The sequence below is a fragment of the Carassius gibelio genome, chromosome A11 (genome assembly GCF_023724105.1).
Source record: "Carassius gibelio isolate Cgi1373 ecotype wild population from Czech Republic chromosome A11, carGib1.2-hapl.c, whole genome shotgun sequence".
Classification (NCBI taxonomy): domain Eukaryota; kingdom Metazoa; phylum Chordata; class Actinopteri; order Cypriniformes; family Cyprinidae; genus Carassius; species Carassius gibelio.
This window is the reverse complement of record NC_068381.1, coordinates 11,035,742-11,063,096: the sequence shown is the minus strand read 5'-3', so window position 1 is coordinate 11,063,096 and position 27,355 is coordinate 11,035,742. Positions and strand designations below refer to the sequence as shown.

Genomic DNA, 27,355 nt, shown 5'->3' with positions numbered 1-27,355 from the left:
TATCTAGACATAATGTGACGCAGCACTTTGGCTCCCAGAGCACCTGGGGGTATTATTGCTTCATTAAGACCCCTTCCCACACAATCACACACCTACATACGAACGTCCAAGAGTTACAGAGAGCGACCTTGTATAGTTGCATCTATTTTTGATGTGCTATGACCACCATTTGTCTACTCCTCCTAGATGATAAAGGGACGAAACACTTGGGATTTAGGCTCACAGAATGAGTGCAATTGCCACCGAGGACCAGGATGTGTTCTGCGAGAAGGCAGTGGCCCTCATCGTTGACCTCTGCCTGGATGACAGCCCTCTACTAGATCCAGACACCTGTCAGGATTTCCTCTTGCTTCTGACCAATGAAAACCCCAACATCTCCAGCAGAGGTAAGTTTCCTGTGGTGTTTGATGGAGAGCTCATTTGTCGGGGGTGACTTGGGTGGAGTACGTGCTTATATTTATGTGCGAAAGTAAGGCAGACTTCAAAGGATGGTGACCTTTTAAATATGCCCACTTTCTGCAATTAAAACCAAGCCAACAGACTTTTTTAATGTAAGTTCTGTATAAATAATGAATTGCCATTAGTTACCTGGCACTTTTTTATTTGCGTAATGAGCCTGCATGTGTTTGATGTTGTTCTCCTCTAAACTAAGGATGCTAGTCATTGGCGATTTAGATCATTTATAACCGTGGCACCTCCTTTTCCCCGCTGTCTAATGACAAGTGTACAATTAAGCTTTGGTTAGAGAAGTTTCTTTGATGTGCTTTATAGAAAGATGGATGCTCCTGTCTTACAATGCACCACTCTACACTGCAGGTTCATGGCAGACACAAAATGTAAAATTGACATGAAATTGAATTTTGGACACAAGATCGAAGGAGCTGAGATGGCAGGTGATAGGAATGTCTGAAGCAGTACAAATTATAATGAATTCCCAGTCTGGCGAACTGCCATGGAGGAAGACACAGAATCTAACTGTCACTCTGAGTTTCTGTCATGGGAGAAATCAAATAAACCACTGCAGGCCCTGACCTGTATCATTTCCACAACCACTGGGATAGTGAATGCCACTGTGTGTTATCCACAAATAAACATGAATTACTGACATCACAGGAAAATGCTAATGCCAGCTCTTTAAAAATGCCTGAAGTCACTTTTAATATATATAACATGTATTATTGCTACTTCAAGAGCAACTACAGAAACCAACACATAATACAATGTCAAAACCATGTGTCCAATCAAATCATATTTTGACACTGAAAAACAGGAACATGCTGAAAACCATGGACAACCATAAAGAAAACTACACAAGAAAACAGAAAATAACCTCCCATAAATACCAATTAGACTTAGTACTGTTTTGGGTTGCCACTTGTATTTTGATTTAAGAATCACAAAACCAATCATCTGTACTACTTTTTCCATGAGTAATGCTACAGTTTAAAAAAGAAACACAGCTCATAATGTCATAAAGTCATTATGATTGAGCTCTAATTAGAAAGGAAGCGCTGAGTGTGTGAAGGGGAGATGCCTGCTGACTTGACTAGAAGTGGAGGGAGGTTCTGGAACTTGCAGTCCACAGGCAGTAATACTAGATGAATGGAGGACTGACGCTGGCCTCCGCAACCCCATGGCGAGAACTGCACCCAGTCTGCCAAAAAGCAAAGGTCATGCATCAGGAGAGCCAGGTGGTGCAGCACTCATGCAATGCCAAAACCCAACACGACAGAGCAGTACTGAGAACGTAACAGAGGGCGGCACTGATCAACACTCTGCAGTTTGTTGCTAATTGTCTGAAGCAATTGTCCAACATCGCTCTTGAATAAATCTCAAGTGGAAGAGCCACGTGTTACTGCAGCTGCACTGTAGTAAAAAGCATCACTTTCTATTAGGAATTTATGGGATGCTTGTGTTGAAGTCATGCCTCAGTTTCTCATGAATTAATATTTCAAAGATGTCAGATCTAAATGTAACAAAAATGCTGTTTGTTTAATAATTCAAGGTTTGCCTCCCACAGATCAAAGAACTTTGCTATATTTAACTTTTTCTCAAAGAATGTTTACAAGGGCCTGCTTTCAAGCCTGCATGACACTTTATGCTTTTATGAAAACACTGTATACCATCTTTGTAATGGAGCTACAAAGAAATGTCTTACCTGTGTCCACATGCATCAAGGATTTTTGCCACAAACAATTATGCCTCCACCACATTATGAAATAGCTTGCGGAATAGATATATGTAATATCGGATGCATCTGCAGGTCTTTTCATTTTGTTCCTGTGTGTTATGTTACACTGAAGCAATTAAATTTGTATTTATTTGTATGTGGCCATCAGTAAGGGAAGCTTAATTTTGTTTTCCCACATACATTCTTTCGCTGATGCAGCAGCAACATTTTCAGTTAATCAAAAGCATACAGCGCCACTAGTGTTGTTGAGTTCCAGAACAAATGAATCTATTTGGGGTTTTTTAGTGAACCAAAAGCAGTTCAGCCAGAGTAGTCTTGATTCGCAAACGAAGGTCTCAAATGAGTGGCTCTTTTTAGTGAATCAAACACAGACAGCTAACAGATTGTGAGAACTGCCATAGTTACATTAGTTTAGTTTACCTTATATCATTATTATTTGTTCATTTTGCATTATTATTTAAACATACACTACGTAATTCTAGGATCTGAGGTGCAAACATAAATTTGCAATTGATACTTCACAGGGAGCTTTATTGACAGGAGATCTGACCAATCATAACGCCAAATCTGTAATTTTGTATGACAAACAAACCAGAGAGGAGAATAGATTAACATCAGTTGACTTGAACTTGAAAATGTAAACACTGTAAACAAGCATTACAAGTTTATTGACGAGCTTGTATAAAAGGAGTGCTGAGGAAGGTGAATTTAAAACAGTCAAAGTCAATATAATGCCAATCAAGCATACAGTATGTTAGGAATGACCATTTTTTTCACTCCATTTCTATTGTATAGAAGCCCTTAAAGGTTAAATCAATTACATTTCCTTTCAAACATGACGAGAGGGATATGACTGGGTATAATAGTTGAGCGATAGAGAGCATCTGGATTGGGGACCTCATTTCTCTTCACTAGTGTTGAAAAAGAGGAAAAGAAACCATGCAGAATGCCGGTCGCTTTACAAAGTGGCACCTCTCCTCCTGTTTCTATAGCACATTGAGCAGAACGTTACTATTAGCCACCGAAGAGTAGTTCAGCACACTAGGCTTCACTGCAGCGAGCCAGCCACTCATTCTATTCTAGACCTATTACTGCAGCTACTGCATTATGTGGCCATGAATAAATAAAACAGCGAGTAGACATCAGACCAGCAGGACAAAATAGCATACACACTCTGTCAATGTGTTCTCCTCCCTGCTGAAGAAGGAACAAGATAGATTGGCTGTGTGTGTAAAATAACTGCTGGGGGAGTTTATTCTCAGTAACCCAGTGGGGAATTCCTGTGTGCCGGTGAAGTCCTGTGAGGTCTAATTAAATTATTTAGCATACCCCAGTGCAGTGTGCCAAGCTAACTTGTGACCATACCTTTCTAGACTTTGTTAATTACTGAACAGGTGTAGGCTAGGCACAGCCAAAATCACTTGCTTTGTCATTTTTCTTTAAAGGCCTTAAGCATTCTCAATTGCACTACGCTTATTCTTATAATAGCGAAATCTGCTGGGAGTTTGGTGGTGCATCAACCTAAGAATGAATTATGTAAATTTATACTTCCAGACACCCAATGTCTAGTGAAATAAATGTGAGAAGCAGTTTAGCATTTCATCCTTGTCTCACAACATCACAATATCACACTAGCATCAGACCGTATGTATCAGGAAAACAAATGCTCCATTAACTACATAAATCTTCCAGAAATGAAAATTCTGTCATCATTTATTCACCTTAAATGGATTATAAGCTTCTGCAAAATGCTAAAGTGTCATATTGTCTATTTTATGATTCATAAAATGAAACATAAAAGTAGTCCATATGACACTTGTGCTATATTCCCAACAGCTTTGTGTGAAAAGATAAGAAATTTAAGTCATTTTTCTCTGATAATCTTCTACTCCAAACTGTTAACTGCAATGGAATCAACTGACAAATCATTCAAGTCAAGTGACAAATAATTCAGAAGTGCATTTCCCAAAACATCATTAGCCAAGTAGTCGCAAGTTCTGTTGTTGTTTTATTGTTTCCTGAATCCAATGATTATTCGTAAACAGAATTGCAAACTTGTGTTGAACTATATATTAAAATAAGTAAAAAAAAAAAAAAGGGCAGAATTTAAATTGTTGGGTAAGCTATCCCTAAAATGCTACATTACTTAAATCCGTCCTTGTTTTCTTTCATACATAAAACTCTAGGATGAGGCCATTGAAAATAAGATACTGGAGGCTTTTTGTGCCAAATGTGTTTAGACGTTGCAAAGAACATTGATCTCTGATGTCTTCTCAGATATCTCCATGTGCATCACTTCTAGGAATCAAGACATTTAAGTCGTGACCATCTCAAAAAATGAGAGGGGAGCTAAAAAAACAAAAAAAAAAAACAAAAAAAAAAACAGGGGGTTTGGGCAGAGAGTAACATCCAAATGGACTCATTTCTAAAATCTAATTTCCATGATCTGCCTGTTATGGGTGACTGTGACATTTTATCCCCGATTGTGTTAAATTTGTTTTCTGTTCAGTGGCATGGGCCGAGGTAAACAAGTCATGCATGTGGCTGTTGACACCCCTGCGAATAGAAGTGGATTCTGACAGTTATATTACCTCTCAGACACAAGACTCTCCACAAAAGAAATACAACAGCATTTTCAATATTTATTGCAGTATTGGGCTTGCACAACTATTGCATGATGTGTGTGCTATGTGTTTTACTGAAAGTGAGTGATATATAGTATTGAATGATATCAAATTTGATGATGAAAATAAAATATCCATCACAGATATATCCAAGCACAGATGTGTAAATATTCATGATATTTCTCTGGAGAATCTGGTCACACAGCTAAACAGAATGTGTACCCTTTTTAACTTAAAGATGCATTCATTATTAAATAAATTAAAACAAAAATAAATTAAATTATTGTGCAGTGCAAAAGGTTGTGGGTTCTATTCCCAGGCAACATACATACTGATTAAAAAAAAGGTATATCCTGAATGCTCTGCAAGTCACTTTGGATAAAAAGCGTCTGTTAAATGCGTAACTGTTAAACACATAAAGATTAAACAACGTGTATGCATATAATACTGTGAAATATTATTTCAATTGAACTGTTTTCTATTTTAATGTATTTCAAAATTGTATATTATTCCTGTGATGGCAAAGCTGAATTTTCAGCAACCATTACTCTGTTTAACTTCTTTACTGTCACTTTTTATCAATTTAATGCATTGTTGTTAAATGAAAGTATTAATTTCTTTTCTCTCTTTTTTTCTTTTTTAATCTCACTGACCACAAACTTTTAAACAGTATTGTGCAAATAGCAGGTTATTGTATCTCATCTAATTTTTGCTCATTTATATTTTATACATCCTTTTTTGGATACTTTCACTTGTAAAATAAATGGCAGACTATTAATACATTGGTATCAATAACTGAAGGTACAAGTCCAAGTCATTCAGGAAAAAATATCAAATGTGTTTTTAAATTACACACAAGTAACTGCAAGATGTTTTTGGTACTATGAGCAATTTTCAGAATTGATTCAAAAGCCTCTTTAGAATGAATAAATATAATGCAGCATTTGCTTGGACAATGAGCTCTACTAAAGAGTGAAAAATAAGTAAACATGTTAAATGCACAAACATCCTGGAGCTACATCCTGGAGTGCTTTTTTTTTTCTTGGCGACAGGAGTCAACTATTTTCACAACCTGTGAATAGAACACGCAATTTTTCATCTCATAATACTAATTACACAGCGGCAAATGCAAAGTGCCATTGAGACCGATATTCATGAGAGGTCAGAGGCACAATCAGTCTTGCAGTGGTTCCAAGGCAAGCTGATGTGTTCATAAACTCATCTACCGTCATATTGTACATTCATTAGATCAGTGTATAGGCTCTGACTCACACATCATTTCTGTATAATTTTATCAGTGTAATCTTAGCCAAATGCTCAGACGTCAAAGTAACTGTAACTAGCATATAACTTGCAATTCAATAGGTTTGATTTGGTCACACAAGGTAATATAAAAATTAATAATTATGTATCACATGAGATACCCCGTACTGTACCATTTGCACTTAATTTCATCTCCCATTAACCCCTGTTGCTAAATGTGAATAATGCACCTGTTGAATATTGCAAAGGGCATATTTCTACACTGACAGACAATCAAAAGATAAATTCATATATCTGCATATTCTAGTTATTTATTTCCTTCCTTTCTTGTCACACTTCATGATGGTTGACTAAAGATGCAAACATAAAAAGTTTATCTCTGCAAATTATTCAAAAATAAATATTAAGTGTGAAATGACACTTAATTAAATGAGTGAAGTGAGCTATCATAAGTAAATATGATATTGCATTTTTGCATTTTTAATCCAATTCCAAGTCGAATATACTGTATTGTGTGCTGGTTTGGTGACTTTAGTATGTATATTTCATACATACAGCTATGGAAAAAAAGTTTGTTTGTTTTGTTTGGAGTTTAGATTAAGTGTTTTGTTTTTTTTAATAATAAAATCTAATGAAAATGTAAAGAACCACAAATTAAGGCAGCTTCTAATGTACACATTGCAAATACATAAATGCTTATGAAATGATTTATGCAATTACCTTTTCACCTAATTTTCTAATTTATTCCTTATTATCCAGGGCATGAGTTTATCTCAAGTTATTTTAATTAAGTTTCTTCCAGACGTTTTGCTCACCTGCTTATCCATCCCTTTTCCATTTTTTATTCAACAGTTCCACATGAACTGTTTTTCACAGAGGTCACACTATCTGCATACATGTAGAGAGCAAGATTTTTGTAGCATAAAGAAGGCAAATTTGAGTGGTAAATATTTATTTTCTTTTCATGTGTGTCAGCATGTAGTACTGCTAGATTCATACACATTAACTTGGTATTTATAAATTGGCAGAATCATTATCCAAACTTATGAATATTGATTTATCAGGACTGAACAAAGGGGGAAAAAAGATTCTCAAGTAACATGCAATAATATATCTTAATACACCATTTAGTATAATTAATGACCAACACACATGAATGATCAAGAATTGTTCCCCATCTCCAACTATTTAAAGGGTTAAGTGATTTGCAGGTTTTCCCACCTCTCAAAAAAACTTTGAATTCTTTACTTTACAGGAAAGTATTATGCTTTGTGTTTATGCAATAGAATAACGAATCTCTGTGTACCCATGCAGAAATATTCAGTTTTTATGCCACTATAATTTCATTGTGTGACATGATAGATATATTTATTATATAACCTGCATGTTTTCCCACTTTTTAACAAATATAATTCAGCCAAAAATAAAAATAAAAATGATGTGATCAAAAATTCATCTGGATGACTTTCTTTCTTCTACTGAACAAGATATTTTGAAGAATTATTCAACTGTTTTTGTCCATACAGTAAGTTAAAGGGATCCGAAATTGTAAACTGAAACTGACAGAATTGTAAGATGTAAACTCAGAATTCTGAGGAAAAAATGTCATAATTGCGGGGAAAAAATACAAACTGTGAGATATAAACTCAGAACTTCAAGAATAAAAGTTAGAATTGTAAAAGATAAGTTGCAGAATTGTAAAAAATAAAATAATGGAATTTTCTCTTTAATTGTTCCCTGCACATTACCATTCTATAGCTGACAACTGCCTTACAGCACATACTCATGTCCAGAGAAAAACCTAGCCCATGTGATTGAGAGTGCACATAATTACAACATGATTAACATTAGAATAAGCCTTGTTGTACAGTATCTCATTGTAGGCAGGAGATTGAAATTAAAACAGACCTTGCGCTTCTGACTGAACCCTCCAAAGGCTCCTCATTCAAACCTCTACCTTCTCTCTGCCGTCATTAGCATCCTTGTCTAAAAGCCCATATGTTAAAATCTAAAATCCTGAATCGTGTTTTGATACAAAAGATAACAGGGCCACAATTACCACTAAGCAATTAGTGTGTTTAACAAAAGATGTGATGTATCATGCTTAAAATACACTGAAATATGAACCATGTAAGATAAATGGAAAATTGCACTGGACCATTGCAAGACTGGTGTAAATGTTTATATAGTATTTATGAAATTGCAAATATCTGTGAGCCACTCACACCAGGTTATATCTTGAATTTCTTATGAGAGCTTTCAGTATGTTTTAGTAAAGTGTGTGGATGGAGTATTCAGTGTTGCTTAACTGCCTTAGAGAAAAACAAAGATGAAAGTCCATGGCTCTGCTTACCCACCCTTCCCTCTACATCCAAGAGCACATCCCCCTCTCAATGCAGCTACAAGATCACTGATGTTAATCTGTCTAGAAGTCAGCTAGGGGGAACGGTGACATCGCAGCTAAAGTAGCAGCAAACCACAGAAATGTAAGAACAAGACGCATAGGGTTTATACAACAGAGGAACTTATTCATGCGGCCATGCATGCATTACTGAGCATACAACACAGTTAGACCTAGATCCTGCATGGATCTATGATTAAATCATTTTACCCAAAATGATCATTCTGTCATTTTACTCACCCTCATGCTGTTCCAAACCTGTAGGGCTGACGTTCTTCTATTGAACGAAAAAGATTGTTTTTTTTTTAAATTAATATCTTTGCATCTATTTCACATATAATAAAATTGAATTGGCACTTCGTTGTCAAGCTCCAAAATGAGGGAAAAGGACATAACATAAATTTCTCATTAAAAAAAATAATCAATTCAAGTTCATGGTTTCAATGAAAAAAATATAAGGTGTGTGAATCACTGTAATAATACTTTTTTTGTCATTTTGAAGTTTGACAAAACAGTCTCCTGTATGATTCATTGCATTTCAAAGTTGAACCTTTTAAGTCTTTGATACCCTTCCTGCCTTTTAATCATTTTAATTAAAAATAACAACTAAGCCTTTCTTGTCAGTGTTTTTTGAAATTCATGAGGCTTTTAATTAATATGCATGCTTTTTATATCACCCTTCCTTCATTATGAATTCTCATGGTTAACTTTTTAAATAATAGCAATTTTGTACATAATTTAAATATACAATAATATCATATAATTAGCTAAATACAATCTCCACTAGTCTGTATTTTATTGTAAAGGTAGTTAAATATATCTTGTTTATTATAATATAGATTTTCACCATCAGTTATATGGTGACGCATTCTTTTTTTTATATATATATAATTGCACAGATAACTTTTATTGCGTAGTTTGTGGTGATGAATTTTTAAATCTTAAAAAGCTGTTTTGTGACAGCTTACAGTAAATTTAATACAATTACAGTATACGTTAAATCTAATATAATTTTTACAGTAAGGTAACAGGTTAACGTTTTTAATTTTACTTTAAATAAACAAAAGTGACTTTTGTTGCGTTTGAAGCAGTTGTGACCGTTCTCCGACTTGCGCGTGCCCCTAGAAAATTACAAAACGGCATCTCTCGCGCTGAGCAAAGGCTGGCTTCCTCGCGGTGCCATAGAAACGCGGTCCCGTGCGCGCTGCTGTGGAGAGCTCATTCTGAGACGAGCTTGCAGAAAGACAAGAGCAGGAGGCAGGAGGTCTCAAAAACTGCACAAAAAAAGCGTGTTGAAGTGGGAATACCAGAAGTGAGACACGGCAAAAAGCTTAGCGGTAAGAATTCATGTATATATTTGTGTTAACATCAATAAAGTTGGGAGTTTTTTTCCCCTGTATCCGTGCTTTACGTGCTTTGACAGAACCGCATTACCTACAAAGACGCATTATATTGTTTGACTTGATGACTATTTGTGCTTTTCAAAATACATACATTATAATTTTGTTCTTTGTGTATGTTGTTTAATTTGAGAGTTCAAAGTTCCTGCAGCATTGATAGGATTTTCATGCAGGTGTTCAGTTGATTTGCGTTAACACCTCTTCAAGCTCCCTCGACTACAGAGGCGATTAGGCTGCCCTGTTTCATAATAGACTAATTATGAAATAAATCTGCATAAAACATAACTTTGAGAGAGGGTGGGAGACTTTAATGTCGTTTTCTTCTATTTTAGTTTTTAGCACCTCTTAATAGGCACCATCTGTGGCTGTTTCGTCCCAGGGAAAGTCTTTATGACCTAAGTACTAAGGTTGATGTGTTTTACTGATCTCACAATAGTGTGTTGGTGCTTAAGCTTTGAGCATATGACAGTGAAAAGAAAGTGTTGGTGATGCCCTGGGGCTGCTTAGGGCAGCAGCTTACATTTTATACCAGTTGTATGTTCATTCAAGCTCAGAGCCTGTGTGCAGATCCAGTGAATGATTGGGTGCTGAAAGAAGGCAGGATGAATGTAGTGTGTAAACACATACATTATCATCCATGCAGTATGCTTTGTTTTGTGTGTTTAGGTGTATGTTTATGTGCAAGTGCAGTGACCTGCTTCCCTGTGCATTGGCAGTTCGGTCCATCACGGTTCCTCTCAGCAGGTTGTCTGGAGCCTCTTCCTGCATTGGCAGTTGATCACACTTGAGGTGATAGTGTTAAAGCATTGTTGTCAGCTGCATCTCCCAAAACTGCAATGTAGGCAAATGAAAGATCTAGCTGACTGTGGTGCATTGCTTATCATCCCTTAGTATTACATTGACTCACTGTCCCAACCTTTAGGTGATAATGACAGTGCTGCCAGTGCATTAGCCGTCCAAGATAGAATGGCTTGTTATAGTAAAAGTGGGAATGGGGGAAACTATCCCAAAATGTGTTTTTAGAGCAGATAGACTCAACATCAGGGGTTGCGTTCAATGCACTGGCGAGAGATACAGAGGCTACAATGATTGCTTGATGAAATTGTTAATAATGGTAGTAGTATTTTATTTGTTGTGATCTACATGAGACGTAATTATGATTTCATGCTAGTAAACTTATTATAAGACATTTTTCTGTCATTAAACTATGTAGCAGGGTTTTATTATCAGCTTTACCGATAATGGATGCTTAATATTGGTTGCCTATATGCTGACAGGGTTATATCTTTATAGTACCACTGGCGTTGTGTCATCATTTCAGCACTAAAGACTTGGTTGAACTATATGGGCAACCTTGATATGTTTTGTTAAAACCTGTGTGGATTTTTGTTAAAAGCTGCTAGCATCTCCTGTTCATTTTTCTTTTTTTCTTGTACAAAGTACACTACATGTGATGGAAACACTAAGAGACAGTTTTTACCTTTAGGCTTAAGGCTGTAGTCAACTGAAGCTATGGCTACTACTGTGTCACCCCATATTGTTGTCCTCAAATGCTTATCGTAAATGCCTCAATTCACCTTTCATTGGACCCTCGTTGTTGCCCGTCAGAATCTGTTGGCAGAAGGATTTATGGGTATTTGTGTAGCCAAATACAGGCATTGTCCACTCACATCAACCTATTCTGTGAATGACTGGCCATGTCCATCAAGACCAGTAAGCTAGCTCTTCTCTCGTCTTATCTCTAGCTCACACTCCCCTTTCGCCTGCACAACAAATGCTAATCTAGCCCAGTTTCAACCTAAAGGAAGGTGATGGCACTTCTAAAGTGGCACATGATGTGATTTCTTTTGCTTATCTGGAAAAGACACCATCGTGAATTGTATCCGAAGCATGTGGCCTTTAGGTTGAAAACAATGCTTTAGAGTTTTGCATGTAATGAGCTGTATTTATAAGCATTCTCAGTTCGCACTTCCTTCTTCTCTCTTCTGTGCTGAACACACATCAGCCGGTGGGGTGCAATGAAGGCGAGGAACATGCTAATAACTTGTTAAAGCTGCAGTGAGATTTTTCTGCTTCGCTTAATTACTAGGAGTATATTTTTTAAATCCAACACTGCTTAAGGCTTTGCTAAATGGTTATTTTTAAAGTTTTGTTGCTCACATATTGTTGCTCTAGTTGCATACAGATTTATAATTTCTATTTTACATTTTTAAAAACCAATAAAAAATAAACTGAGTTACACACATTATATCAACAACCCCCCCCACCCCCAACTCATTAATGTAATAGAAATTGAATTGAAATTAAAGATATAGATATAGAATAGACATTCACCATATGTATTTTCTAAAGGCATGTTACAGATCTTACTGTGATCAATAAATGTATTTTACAATTTATTTATTTTTTACATTTCATTTTTCCCTTTCTACTTTCTATTCTATTATCGAGCAGTATTTTGTCATTATCCATTTCTCTATTAACTAAAAAATTCAAAAATAAGCTAAAGCATCATATTTTGCATGTCACCAAGTAATGCAGAAACTGGCCTGTGTGTAAAAGTGTATGGAGCATCAGGAGTTGTCCCAGCAATCACTCTGCTCTGGGAGAAACCCTGCTCTGAGCAATCTTGGAGCAAGAGAAACCCTGCTTCGAGCAATCCCGCAGCGAAAAGAAACACATGCATTTCGACTTTCAAAAAACCCGCTCCTTGCTTCAGGCTAAATCTCACAACTCTCCCCACTGTTCACTTAGTCTGGTCTGAAATACAGAACACGGTCCTGCTGAACATAAAACATCCCAGTGCTGTTATACTAAATGTCAAAAAGTTAGAAGTCTGGAATCCACTTTAAATCACACTTTCAAATAAACAGAAGAATGCAGTCATAGATTTAGCCATCAAATTAGCATACCAAATCAAGTATGTGCTTGTGATAATTTGTCAAATGTGCTTATGATCATAAGTTTTTCTTACAGATGAATTTCACTGAATGGAATATCATCCATAGATGTTTCACACTGATGTGGAACAGTATACCAATAACTGTACAGATGAAATGGGTTTTATGCACTAGGGGCACTGGAATTACAATAGAGAGGTAATCGTATGTTAACCTATGGTCATTACCGCTCAGCAATCAGAGTAATTGCTTGTCTGCAGATTGCTGCTAGAGTAGGGCGTGAAAGAAGAGGAATTTCCCATGTTATCAACATGGCCATGGGGGCAAGAGCAGAGGGAAATATTAACGGCAGTTATTTTTATTTAATCCACTCTGATTTAGGAGTTTTTACTTTTTTTTAAACCCTAACCCACATTTGAATCAAGCATTCAGTGTTATTTCCAGCTTTATATAAAGACCACCAGCTTGTCTGCAGGATGTAAGATCTTATTACTGGCATCCATTTACCCTGCAGTTTGTTCATGCAGGGAATACTTGGTCCTGCAGTGAATGAAATAAATGAGCAAATCATCGCAACAACTATAAATAGTGTGATTTTAATGAAGCACTTTTGAGATGCTTTATTAAAATGCTTTGTATCTGCATTAGACCTGTGTTTCGATTGCTGATGACAAGCATGCCGTCCTATTCACTGAAGTGGGCTCGAGCCTTATGTTCTCTTTGCCGGCCCTGACCACAGCTGTCACAACCGTATACCACAGGGATTTGTGAATGGCTCCAAGCTAATAGCAGGAGCACATTTAACTGGATTTCACCCTCTCCCCTCCAGAGCTTTGATGGGGCTCAGTAGTATTTTATGGAGTTTACATAGAGTTAGAGGTTGAAAGGAAGTGTTAGGCCTATATAAATCTCTTTTCTAGTTGCATTTGATTTACTTTATATGGCAAATCAATAAGGTAAATAATTGAATGGTTTATTGTTCTGGAAAAAAGAGCTGTAATAGATTCTTGGATGTAATTATTATTTAAAATTTTTAAAGAAAGCATTTAGTTCTGCTATAATATATTATGCACTTTACCTCATCAAATGTAATGTCATCAGTTTTCTGTTTAAGCTCATTCTCATGGCTGAACAGAACAGTATTTGATGGCAATACCGCAACTATTAAATCACAAAGCTACTGTACTGTAACTGATTGGACAAACATGTTCAGCACTATTTTTATGATTGCATGAAAGTTTGAAGGATAACTGAATAAGGCATTTCTAACAAACCATGACAGATGAAAGCAAAATATGGCCTTGGTTTGCAGGTTTGCAGCAGTGACAGCAACACCATCGACAATGGCACTAAACCCTTACTTCTCAAGTATAGCAGAGTTAAAATAGGGGTTGGGATATGTCTAATGGACAGGTTTCTATGGATACCAGGTTAGATTGGAAGACACTTAAAGAAAAGTTAAGAAAAAAGCCCTGGAGCTTTGGTTCCTGTCTGCCACTGGAATCAAACAAGCCTTAATTAGATTTATTGGTCACAGGAAATGTTTCACTGGATTTGTTTCAGCCTCAGCAGGTTAAATAATAATATTTGATCAAATTGGACTCTATTTATACACACACATGAATGCACACACACACACACACACACACACATACGGAACCCCGCACATGACATGCAGGAAAAAATAGTAGGCTAAATTGTGTGCACATTCCCTCAATTTACTAAAACATGCACACGATTACTATTGCGTTCACTCGATTTATAAATTGTGCGCACAATTTATTAATTCCTTCCCTCGATTTGCTAATTCATGTGCACGATTTAGCAAATCGAGGGAACGCAATAGTAAATCAAGAGAACGCAATAGTAATCGTGTGGACGTTTTAGTACATTGAGGGAAACGATTTTGCAATGTATGACTTGTAATATATACAACAAAATTGTGTTCTTTTTAAATGCAATTTCACATTTTAGAGAATTATAGTAATCTAAAGTAATCTTCTAGATTAAATTATGTGGCTATACTGTGCACCATTGTAGTTGCCAGTATGCTTTGAATGGGACTTAATGGGGAGAGTAAACGGTTAAAAAATAACAATTGTTATCTTTGAGCAAGATGAGAAATTGGGGAAATTCTATTGTGTTTAATGTTCAGTTTTGTTGGCATTCAGAATTGTTAAGTCACTCAAATTGTGGTGTTAAGTGTAGCTTTTGCTTAGACAGAGAATTTGGAGCATGTTTATGCTACTTTACTCAAGCAGCATTTAATACTTAGCATTTTACTCAGCCAATAGCTTATTAATTATTAGCTAGTACAATCTTATAATTCAGTGATAAAAATAAAGAACAATTAAAAACTTGACCATCTTGGTCAGGGAACCATATAAAATAATTTTGAGGCTCCTTAATTGTGTCACTATAATAATGTCAATCCATAAATGGATACTGTGAAGATATATTTGTGAAACTTTATTAATGTGGAATCAATCTATGTGATTAAAACTTTTAAATTCAGAATTTGATAATCAGTGCAGACGAATCAACTTGGTAGTTGATATTATGAAGCTCAACAAGAAGTAAATTAGTTTCTTTTCAAATGTAGAAATCCACCCAATATTAAAGTCATCAGTGCCTACTGCACTTGTTCAACACTACATACACTTGTTCAAATTTCCACAAGAATACTGAGAAGAATGCAGCACTGTTATGTTGTCTTTTTGTTTCTGCATGTTAACACGATCATTCGTATCACTGAAAAGTCTTGGAGGCCTTTGGATGATTCCAGCTGGTTCTTGTTAATGTTAATCCACTCCGGCTTCTTTGAGGGTAAAGCTGTCAAAGTGTAAACAATGTAATGGTTGTGTAACCTTGCATCACACCCATTAATATTTCATTTGTGGCAGAAAAGAGTCTGACTTTCTGAGAGGCTAATAGATTCTTATCTGCATATCTGGTCTGATGATGGTCTAAGTCATATCATCATTGAAATTGATAGCATTATTATGTGATGGTTAAAGCATTAGAATTATAAACAATACCTACTTCACACAAACTGCAGAAGGGTAAAAACTGAACAGTTTAAGGAATAATAAACCATCCGAGATGTAGATGAGTTTCATTGGAACAAATTTGGAGAAATTTAGCATTACATAACTTACTCACCAATGGATCCTCTGCAGTGAATGTGTGCCATCAGAATCAGTGTCCAAACAACTGATAGAAACTTGATTCCAGTCCATTAATTAATGTCTTGTGAAGCCAAAGCTGCATGTTTGTAATAAACAAATCCAAAAATATGCACAGATCATGCACTGTTTACAAGCAATACAGTCCAAAACATTTGTAAACAATAATGTGAGAAGACAACGGGGATGGACTGATGGACACAGGAGGAAGAGTTATTATATATTATGGCCAGATGTGACTGTTTAAAGTTAAAATGTCTTGATGGATTTGTTTGAATTTTTTTAATGGGCAGTTAAAATCATTATGTTTTAAGTTTTAATAGCTATATCGCTAAAAAATAATTACAGCATTACATAATATTTAGAGGAATTGTGTGGTTTATCTTAACAGGACTTGTGCTGAGAGCACTATTGCATTTAAAAACAAAACTATAAATAATAATATAATGATAAAGGTGGTCCTGCTGTTTATTTTTCTTATTAAAGACAAGAGCTATATATACGAGAGCAACCAAGTATGTGCAGATTGATTGTCTCAGGTGAATTTGCTCTGTGATTAGTGTACAGAAATCAGAACACATCTGCAATTAAGTGATGAATTATTACATTTTAATCTCAGAGCGTGTGGTGTACGTTTATAATTTTCTTCCACAAAGCCTCCCAAGTGGCCAGTTTTCCACATTTATTGGCACATTAATTATTTTGTCAAGTTGTTTATGTGCTCCCACAGTCCCCCAGTTGGAGAAGCGAATAACTGTGAGAGTGTGATTGAAAGGAGAATGTACATCGAAGCGGCACCTGTTTGTTTTCTTGGCTGCCAGCCAAGTGCTCCATCCCTGAGAGGCACGCACTTGGAGTTGTAATAATCATTATATCAGTGTTTTTTTCATTCACTCAGATAATAAAATTGTTGTTATTGAGCAGGAATAAAAAAATGACCCGCTCTTCTTGTATCAAGACGTAGGTCTATGTAATTACATTTAGCTCATTTGCAATTCCATCTGAAAGGGGGGTGAACTTCAGTGTTAATTCTGTCTACATGATGGTGGTGGGAAGTTACTGTGGTCTGGCGATTTATTCATTACCCTGTGATATTCACAGAGATGGGTTTAAGAAGCATAAGAACCAATTGCCATCCCTATAAAAAGGCAAACAGCCTCATCAGATGGAGCATTACACTCACTGAATGATCATTTCTACAACTATGTTGGAAGTTTGTCTTCTCAGTAAGTGCTGATTAATATTTATGTGAGTGCTCTGTAATGATTGACCAGGAAGTGTGCAGCAGTCGTGCAATGATCAGGGTATTTGTTTTAATACCTTCACCACAGGCTAAAGCAAAGAGACAAATCATTCATTGAAATTTGCTGTTTTAGTAAACCAATGAATGCTGTTGTCAAGTTTTGCAAAAAGAGGCTTAGCTTCTACGCGTTCCCTTTGATGTATAAGCGGCTCTTTTTCATCTCATTTTTAAAGATCTGCTTGCTGTTGCTGATTTTATAAGGCAGGGCTCAACAAAATAGACTGCCCGCTGACCCAGGGCCATTGTGAAAGGGTTTCAAAAGTAGTTGATGAAATGGTTACATATCCTTTTAAGTCAATGCTGCATTTCCACTGAAAATTATCTTTATATACACCTTGAAATTGTAAACATTTGGTTTCGTGTGATGTATTTTACATTTTTGTTGCAAATTCTGCTGAAATGCCACCAGGTTTTATCTAGCTCAGTGGTTCTCAACTAGGGTGGGTGTCAAGGGCTTTAGCAAACTTCCAAGGGTGCTATAGATCAACTTAAAGGGGACATTGGATGCCCATTTTCCACAGGTTATTCATGACATTTTGATATTTGAAAGTCTATAGGTTGGCATAAATTCAGATATAAATGTAATTAAAAAAAATAAATAAATAATTATCGATTTTCAAATATTGCACCTGTCAAACATACTCTGTTTTGCAAGAGCCTGGTTTTTCGGCGGCCTCTCTCTATGTCACCTATAGCAGAAGCAGCGCGCCAGCGCTGCGTCAGACACGCTTCTGGTGTGTAAAGACACAGAAAACGCGAAGCAGCCACCACGCTTCTAGCACGCAGCAGAGACGCCACGCAGCCAGTGTGTCACCGGCCTAAGTTACCCTCCTGCCATCCGCCTGTAGTGATCCCGCTTTCCAGAAAGCCACATTGCTACATTATTTCTCTCAACTGTGTTATTTTTACAAAGTAGGACAAAATGGTCACAGAAAAAAACAAATATTGTTTAATTAAATTATATAATGAATACAGACACAGACTGACTGTCTCAACACTAAACATCTCCCCCCGAAAAAATGTCTGACAGAAGGCATTGAACTTATATGGCATTTCAACCAGCTTTCTTCCCCTTGCACATACACACTTTTGCATGAAATTTTCCTGGACAGTCAGTCGGCTCTTGTGTGTATGCCCTCCGTAACTAAAAAAAACTTCGACTAGTGTGTATTTTACCCTGCATTAAAACCCACCATCCAGTGAAATTAGCATTAGATTATCCGTTGCTGTTACAGAAAGTGATGAAATGGTAACTTTTGTCAGTCCCCGCTTCCTCTGCACCAATAGAGAGAGTTTTTAGTCTGGGTGGATTGATCATGAGACCACATCATGCTTGGTTGGGTAGCAGGATGGTCTCCTCACTTATTTTTTTGAAAAGTAATTATGCCCATCTTTAATCTTCACAACATCTAAAGTGCACATAATCCAAGACATTTTCAGGATATTAGCAGTCATTAGTTAAGCTTCAGGGTTAAAAGTTATGTAAAAGCTGTTACAGTTGAACATTTACAGGTATAGTGGTACAGTAATGTTACTTGTACTAGAAGTGTTATGTGGAATTACAATATAGAGTCGTACAGTAATCTTATGTGTACTAGAAAGGTTATATGGATGTGTATAGTGGTACAACGATGTTATGTGAAAATGAGCACTTAATATTGACAAGTAACAATTCATAATTCTAATAAAATTACCTTTACACCACATACTATGTGGCCCTTTTACCCTTTATTGTTTCCATCATACATTTTACATACTCTTGAAGATTTCTTTAGGTCTTGTCTCAGACCCAATCTCTCTGGTCTCGGTCTTGACTCGGACTCGAGCCTTTCTGAACTCGGTCTTGACTCGGACTCGAGCCTTTCTGAACTCGGTCTTGACTCGGACTCGACCATCTCTGGACTCGAATGAGCCGGTCTCGACTACAACACTGATATTTATGATCCAGAATCAGATCCCGAGGCTGAAACTGAACGAGAGCAGCAGCAGCAACGACTCGCTCCGAGCGGGGCTCGAACCCGGGTCTCCGGCATGGGAGGGGACGCACTAACAAGGAGGCAGAGATATTTTAAGCAGTTTTACTCACCGCCTGCGGTTCCAACACACGATCGTGACCCTTTTTCGTTGGGATTGCATCATCCTTAAGAAATAAACGATACGCAAATCCGGCGTCAAACTGGGCCTTGTTTGTAAAACAAGCATCTTCGAAATGCAGGGAACAAACACAAACACTTGCACTACTCCGTCGATGCTCTGTAAAAATAAACTCCATCCACTGGTTTCCTTAATGCTGTTTTTTTTGGTAATCTGTGCAGGGTTGTCTTGCCCTGGCAACCAAAAACACACTTCTTTTGTGACTTTTCGCGACGCTCTCGCTCTGATCAGTGAATCGCTCTGATCAGTGAAATGTCTGTGCTCAGCCTCTCAGTGCTCTGCTATACAGGAGCGCGCGCTCTTCCGGCAGACGTGCCCTAGGACCCATATAAGGAAATTCCTCTCCATCTAACGTCACACAGAGCCATACTCGAATAAAAACTTTCCGAAACTTGTGACAAACTGGAAGGAGTATTTTGGGAACAAAAATACTCCTTCAAACGTACGACTTAATTTTTGAAACTTTGTCCATGTTTAGCATGGGAATCCAACTCTTTAACAGTGTAAAAAACTCAGTATGCATGAAATAGCAAATTAAAACAACAACCTATTTACCTTGTCAAAAACAGCTCTGTTCACAGCGACCTGTTTCAGTGCGTGTCTCTTTAAATGATAATAAACTACTGCTAACTCCTTCCATCTCTTCTTCCAATATTTTGTGTATTTTGTGGGGCATTACCATCAAAAACCAAACTAATTCAATGCGTCCTCAGTGGCTCTGATGTCAGGAATAAAAATAAAAACTCTTATTTTACTTTTACATCCAACTACAAAACATCCGCATTTCTTACAAGACATTGTTGTTGCTACAGCTGCTCTAGTGCAGAGAAAATGGTGTACAGTGTACATCTGGCAGAGGGTAGAAATATGCTAATACGGGACAGTCCATCAGTGGTTGTGGGCGGGGCCTTAACAGTATAATGTCATACTGTTCAGAAAATCGTAGGGTGGTTGTGTCCACACTGTTAAGACACGTTTATATGCAAACACCATGTAAAAGTGGATTTTGCATCCAATGTTTCCTTTAAAAAATAAATTATTATTATTAATGTAATTATTTTACCTTAACTAACAATTTAACTTAATTTAAATTATATGCAAATTAAACAAAAAATATTTCCCCCGTCAAAAATAAAAAAAGAAACATGCAGCTGAAACTTCTGAGACACCCAAGTTCTGCTTATAATATTTGCTATTTATATATTTTTATTTATATTCTAAATATTCTAATTAGATATGTAAAAACAAGTTCTAGTTCTAGTCAAAATGTTCAAGTTAAATATAAAGTTTTTGTTCCAATCAAAAAGAATGAAAACAGCAAAAGAGATGTACACAACATACACTCATTTAAACCAGTTTTAGTAAACTTTTTAATTGTGTAACTGAAACATTGATTAAAATCTAGAAGTCCATTTGTTAAGTCCATCTGTTATGTGCATTTTTTACAATGTCCACTTCTGTCTATGTTGTATCTTCTGTCCAGACGTTTCCTTCAATCTCCTGCTGCTTGTATTTGTGGTGTGTGGTTTGGCCCTGCTGGGTGTCATAAGTGTCGCCACCTGGAAACTGTGCTGGGTGCCCTGGCGCAGCAAAGTGCTTTCCTCTAGCGCCACTGCCCTTGCCCCCACTTGGCCAGAGAGGCACCAACACAGAGAAGAAGGTCACAGTGACTACTACCCAAGCCTCAGAGACATTATGGCAACAGACAAGCTGAAGGATCCTGGGAACTTTCTGGAGGCGGCAGTGAAGATTAGTCATACATCGCCAGATATCCCCGCAGACGTGCAGCTGTCCATGAAGGATCATCTGATGAGACGTACGCGTATCTCACGGCAAACAACCGAGCCAGCCTCCTCTAACAGGTCAGTGTTCTGATAGAATGAAAAAACATTTGTGTCTGAAGACCTTCATATAGGTCATCATAGTTACATTATAGTACTGTATATACAAAGCCATTATGAGGTTAGTTCCAGTCATTCCTAATCATGTTATTACTTAGGAAATCTTGTAAATGTCAGACAGAATTAGACCTGAAGTAGGACTCTGGGTTTTACTGACTAAAATGAAGGTCAGATAATGGAAAAGCATGCTACGTCCAGAGTAAAAACATATTTTGTGGGAACCCTGCAGCAAATCCAGAATTATTAGCATCAGTTTGCATTCGATCATGTGTTATAATTCAAATGTAGATTAACACCTGGTGTGTCTTTTGTGAAAGACCCAGCACATCAGATCAGGATGATTCAGTAGCCAAATTTTGTTTTGTCAGGCATAGTTCCTTCAAAAAGCACCTTCCAAGGCAGATGCACCATGTGACCAGTCTGGACCGTGGAAGTGAATTTTTAGATGTGGAGGACCATCCCACCTGCACCGCTGCTTCTCTTGGCCGCATCCAACCGGAACTTTACAAACAGAGCATGATGGATGCTGAGGAGTCATCTAAGAATGGCACTGCCAAAACATGTGGCAAGATCAACTTCTCCCTAAAGTACGATTACGAGGGAGCGTTCCTCCTCGTTACCATCCTCAAGGCGTTTGACCTACCTGCAAAGGATTTGTGTGGCAGCTCTGATCCTTATGTCAAGATCTACCTGCTCCCAGACCGTAAGCGTAAATTCCAAACTCGCGTGCACCGCAAGACACTCAATCCCACATTTGATGAGACCTTTCAGTTTCCGGTGCCATATGAGGAGCTGGGGTCCAGAAAGCTCCACTTGAGCGTCTTTGACTTTGACCGCTTCTCAAGGCATGACATGATTGGCGAGGTGATACTGGAAAACCTTTTTGAAGTTTCAGACCTGTCCCGGGAGACATCTATCTGGAAGGACATCCAGTATGCCACTAGCGTAAGACACTTTATCATCTTTACTACTCAGTTAGTCCAGACCCCACTGGTGATTCATCACATTAATGTGGCTTATGTCACATTAATATCACCCTAATGATTTGGTTTTCTAATATAGGAATCCACTTGTATTTAGTATTTTTCTGAAAACACAAAGATTAATAATTAGATGATTCATAGACATAATGTCCTATGGGGTGTGAAATTGTCATTTGAAACTGTAATTACCAAACATGATAAATTGTACAATGTACATATATTAAGTTCTAAAAACATTGAGGCCAAAAATTATTGCCTTATTATATGACACTACTGAGTCTGCAATAATCTCAGTTGTCTTAAAGGGATAGTTCACCCAAAATATGAAACGCCTTTCAACCTCTATAACTTACTTTCTTCTGTGGAATATAAAATAAATATTTTCAATAATGTCTCAACTGCTTGCAATAAAATGATAAGACATTTGTGTCGAAAACAAAATTAGTGCCCTTTTACTTTCATTGTATGGACAAAAACTCCTTTTTATTATAAAATATCCATAGGATCCAGGACAGAAGTGACATTTTGTTTTGTGACATTTTCAATCTAATAATTTAACTTGTTTTATTGTGAATGAATTTTGTTTATTGCCAACTGAGTTATTTTCAGGATTGTTTTCTGTGCAGATTTTTTGGTATCTGGTTAAGGCAGAGACGCTCAGTGCCCTGCAAGACTATTTATCATTTTGCTTTTCTAAGCAACTTACATCATAATAATGTGGTGCACATTCTGATTTTTTTTTGGTGCATCAGTACATGAGCTCCTCTTACTACTACATGTCAGTGAGTGAAGTGTTTTGAGTTCCAGGTTTGTATCTCTTTTCAACACAGTTGGGGGATTCTGGCATAGACAATTAGGCATTCGCCTAGGGTTCTCCAGGGCAAAGCTCTCAGATCCACACTTAACTTCTGTATCACTCACCCGCAGCAGTTTGACAGAATTGTACAGCACACTTTCAGTTCCTCCCGACTATCTCCAACTTTCTGAAGCTTGTGTGGTCTCACCAAGGACGACAACTGCTTCTAGTTAAATTTGACACATGTTACTGTAGCTATTTACTACCTCTCCAAATCATGTACATACTGTACAGTTTAATATTTAAAACTGAGAAAACAAATTAAATGTCCATAATCAATTCTTGGAATGGAAAAGAATGGAATCCCTGCATAGTGATGAATGTCACTGATCACTAATACATCAGCCATCTTCCTGAGTGACTCGCAAAATTATTATTTCCTCAGCATAATATCATTTTAAATACTAATATAACTATATTAGTCAATATTGCTATTAATGCCAACATTATCTACTAGATTTTGAGCATCTCCATTTGACTCTGCAGGAGAGTGTGGATCTTGGAGAGACAATGTTCTCTCTCTGCTACTTGCCAACCGCAGGGAGGCTCACGCTTACTGTCATCAAATGTAGGAACCTCAAAGCCATGGATATTACCGGTTATTCAGGTATGATGCTTTCCTTAATTTGTCTGTGTCTTTTTATTTTCTTGCATCTGTCTGCTTGGCTACACCTTCTTGTTTATTTATTTGGACAGTCACATTTTTCATTGTCAGCAAGCAAATTACAAGTCCTTTAGTCAGACATATTCAGACCATGAAAGACAAGAAGAAAGATACGTTGAGAAATTGTCACACCTCCCTGCTCTGTTGGCAGATCCGTATGTGAAGGTGTCACTGATTTGTGATGGGAGACGCTTGAAAAAGAAGAAAACTTCCATAAAAAAGAACACGCTGAATCCAGCATATAATGAGGCTATTATCTTTGACATTCCACCAGAGAATATGGATCAAGTCAGCTTACACATATCAGTTATGGACTACGATCTGTGAGTATTATTCAATCTGTGATATTTTCTCTCTACAAATATTATGTTGTGCATGCTCTTCATAATCTATTCTTCATTCTCCTGCTGTATAGAGTGGGACACAATGAGATCATTGGAGTCTGTCGTGTAGGGAGCCATGCTGAGGGCCTTGGGAGAGACCACTGGAATGAAATGCTCGCTTACCCTCGAAAACCCATCGCTCACTGGCACCCACTCTTAGAGCCCAAGAAGTCTGAGAAGGAGGTGAATGTCTCTCCTTAAAAGTTTCCAGAGTGGAAAATACATTTTGATTTCAATATATTCATCTCTGTATCTCTTTTTCAGTGGAAGACTCGTACCGCAAGCTTTGACAGTCAGGGATCTTGCCCATCTCCCAGACTCCCCTCCAGTCCATAAGGACTAGATGGCCTCTCCTTATGCCTTTAAGCCAAGTGTCTCCCTGGGAGTGATAGTGAGATCCAAGATATGTCCTTAGACAACGTGTGACACAACTTATGTCTGTGTGTACATGATGGAGCAGGAAGAAAGAGGGCGCCGTCCAAACTTTTCCAAGTGCAACTAAGCCTAGCTGAGTTTTACCTTTCTTTGTGTTTGGATTGAAGTGTTGCTTTCTAATGTTGGGTAAATCCACAAGCTACCCAAAGAGGTTGACCGATACACTTTAAGATGAGCAAATCAGAAGACTAAAAGGGTGTTAATTAATATTGTATAATTGGTAGATATATGTTATAATTTAATTGAAATTATACTGATATGAATATATAGTTTATGATATATTTAGCCTTAATGTCCTTACTTTTTTTTTTTTTTGTCTTCTTTGAAAATAAAATACAAGTGTTAAGAGATTTTTATGATCGGAGAGATATGTTAAGTCCTCAATATTTTAAACTTATTGAGATATTTTAACCTAAATGTTTATTGTTTATAGAGCAGAGATATTCTATTTATCTTCATTTTGTTTGTGAAAGTAGTGAAACTGTTCTGCCACCAAAAGCGCCAATGCCAAGAATAATTTGTATCCTGTCTACAAATGCTTTGTCTGTATTTAAGTGTTTAAGTTGCTGATTGTTCTAGGAGTATTTTGAATAAATAAATAATTTTCCATCATTCTCTTTGATCAAGTTCACCTCAGTTAAATGCAGCCATGCACAGCTTTGTCTATAATGTACAGTCATCATAATTTCACCATACAGTAATTGTAGCTTCCAAAGTAAAGCTATAATGAATGCCAAGAATTGTGTTTTAGATCTAAAGGATGCAAAAAATCCTTGGCTTTCTAACAAGACTTGAAATAATATCATTATGTACAGTAAATTAGAAGTACTGTTATATGAAGACCAATTTCGTATTTTACATAAAATGTGATAAATGTTGTTCTGTATTTTTCCAGTTTCCGTTGAGGTGTTTTCTCAGATAACATTATATATTTTGTTGGCTGGCCTGGCTGCAACTCATTATATAAATAATCACTGGAATTGGTGTTTCTGTATGAAATGCCTAATTCAGAGCCACTTTCCAATTTTATATTGAGACTTTGTATTTCTAATGTACAGCTATCCCCTTGTACTTGAAAGGTGTGATTAAAATTCCTTGCTTCTATCTGTTTTGTTTTTAATTTCAATCCTTGTTAAAAGGAGAGTTCACCCAAAAGTGAAATTACCATGTTCATTACCATGACTCACCCTAGAGCTATCCTAGGTATATTTGTATATTTGTCTCTCTTAAATAGAAGGTGTTATAACCACCTTCTGAAATGAATTGATGTGTTTTTGTAAGAAAAATATCATAAATCATCCATATAAACCAGGGGTGGCGAACGTTGGTCCTAGAGAGCTGCAGACCTGCAGAATTCAGCTCCAACCCTAATTAAAACTCGCCTGCCTGTAGCTTTCTAATAACCCTTCAGTCCTTGATTAGCTTGTTCGGGTGTGTTTGGTTAGGGTTGAAATAAAACTCTACAGGGCTGCGGTTCTCCAGGACCAACATTCGCCACCCCTGATATAAACCTTCTGCTAACTGACCTACTTGTGTTCGGGAGAGAATGGCGAGCAGATGACTTAGGTGCAGTGTAAACTCCGGTGAGAATGTGCTAGTCTATTGAGAACAAAATTTCGTTTACACTAAATCATGAGTAAATCATGGTTTTAATTTTTGGGTGAACTATAAAATTACATAAAATTAAACTTATTTTAAACGTGAGGGTTACTGCTAATTTTAGAACGCCATTTCATCCAGTTGAAGTCGGCCGCGTGCCGCCATCTTGTAGCAGAACTTCACTTGCGTTAGCATTCCCATTGACTCCCATTCATTTTGGTGTCACTTTGACAGCGAATAACTTTACATCTGAGGCGTTTAAAGACTCCGTTTGTCCATTATTTATTTCTTAAGATACACGACAATGTATAAAGGGCTCCATTACTTTCTATGTTACATTATGGCCCCGTAGAAACAGTTTTTGTAAAAATAGGCTAACGATTGCGTCATAACCACTCGACTCTCTGTCGCATTACCGTACAGACAGGAGGAGAAGCTCGCAGGCAATTAACTTAATATGGTGTTTTAAAATACTATACAAAATAATTAATCAGAATACTTACTCCTGCTCACTCATACCAAAGAACTCCCCGCTCAAGCTCGCCGTCTCTGCAAGATTAGCGATGGCAGTTTGCACGCACAGCTACTAGAAGATTTCCATCTGTCAGACAGGTTGCTGACGTCATCAAGCTTAGTTTGAGTCTGAGCGTCAGAAACGGAAGTGCAAAAAACCCTAAAAATGGGCTTCACTTGTCTCAACTGAGTTCCAATGGGGTCGCTGTGTTCATTTCTTTTACTGTCTATGATGCATATATGTCAGATATGTCGCCATCATTAACGTTACGTTTCGTTTAATACTTTTACTATTTTTCCTCACGCACTTCGTATTTTTCGTATTACACGTCATATTGGTTTTAGTGAAAATGACCTCAAAGGGCTTCATACTGTAATATTGCTGCAGAGTTCGTCTTGGTGCTAGGTTTTAAGTACAATAAATATAAAATTGGACTATTTCTCCCTTTTAGCGGAAGCTTTAAGATTGGGTAAGATCATGTAACAGGTAAGATGCTAAAAAAATAGTAACTAAATATAAACCCAATTAGAGTAGATAACAACATAATTTCTTAGATATATCAGTGATATGTAGTTGTGAATATTGCAAGTAGGCCTATA

The 27,355-nt window shown here is 37.0% G+C and overlaps 1 protein-coding gene across 1 annotated transcript; it reads left to right on the top strand.

The window, feature by feature from the left end:
* LOC128022334 (synaptotagmin-6-like) lies at positions 1-25,747 on the top strand. The gene is made up of 7 exons (XM_052609752.1): positions 1-386; positions 20,905-21,283; positions 21,691-22,267; positions 23,648-23,768; positions 23,977-24,148; positions 24,241-24,391; positions 24,473-25,747. Exons 1-7 carry the CDS (start codon positions 227-229, stop codon positions 24,542-24,544), a joined length of 1,632 nt encoding a protein of 543 aa, XP_052465712.1. The 5' UTR covers positions 1-226; the 3' UTR covers positions 24,545-25,747.
* Positions 25,748-27,355: the final 1,608 nt, after the last annotated feature.

What these genes read in the sequence shown, in the direction of transcription:
- LOC128022334 (XM_052609752.1), top strand. Translation starts at nt 227, where the DNA reads ATGAGTGCAATTGCCACCGAGGACCAGGATGTGTTCTGCGAGAAGGCA. An exon ending in CCCCAACATCTCCAGCAGAG is followed by an intron (nt 387 to 20,904) that starts GTAAGTTTCCTG and finishes TCTTCTGTCCAG; the next exon opens with ACGTTTCCTTCAATCTCCTG. An exon ending in GAGCCAGCCTCCTCTAACAG is followed by an intron (nt 21,284 to 21,690) that starts GTCAGTGTTCTG and finishes TTGTTTTGTCAG; the next exon opens with GCATAGTTCCTTCAAAAAGC.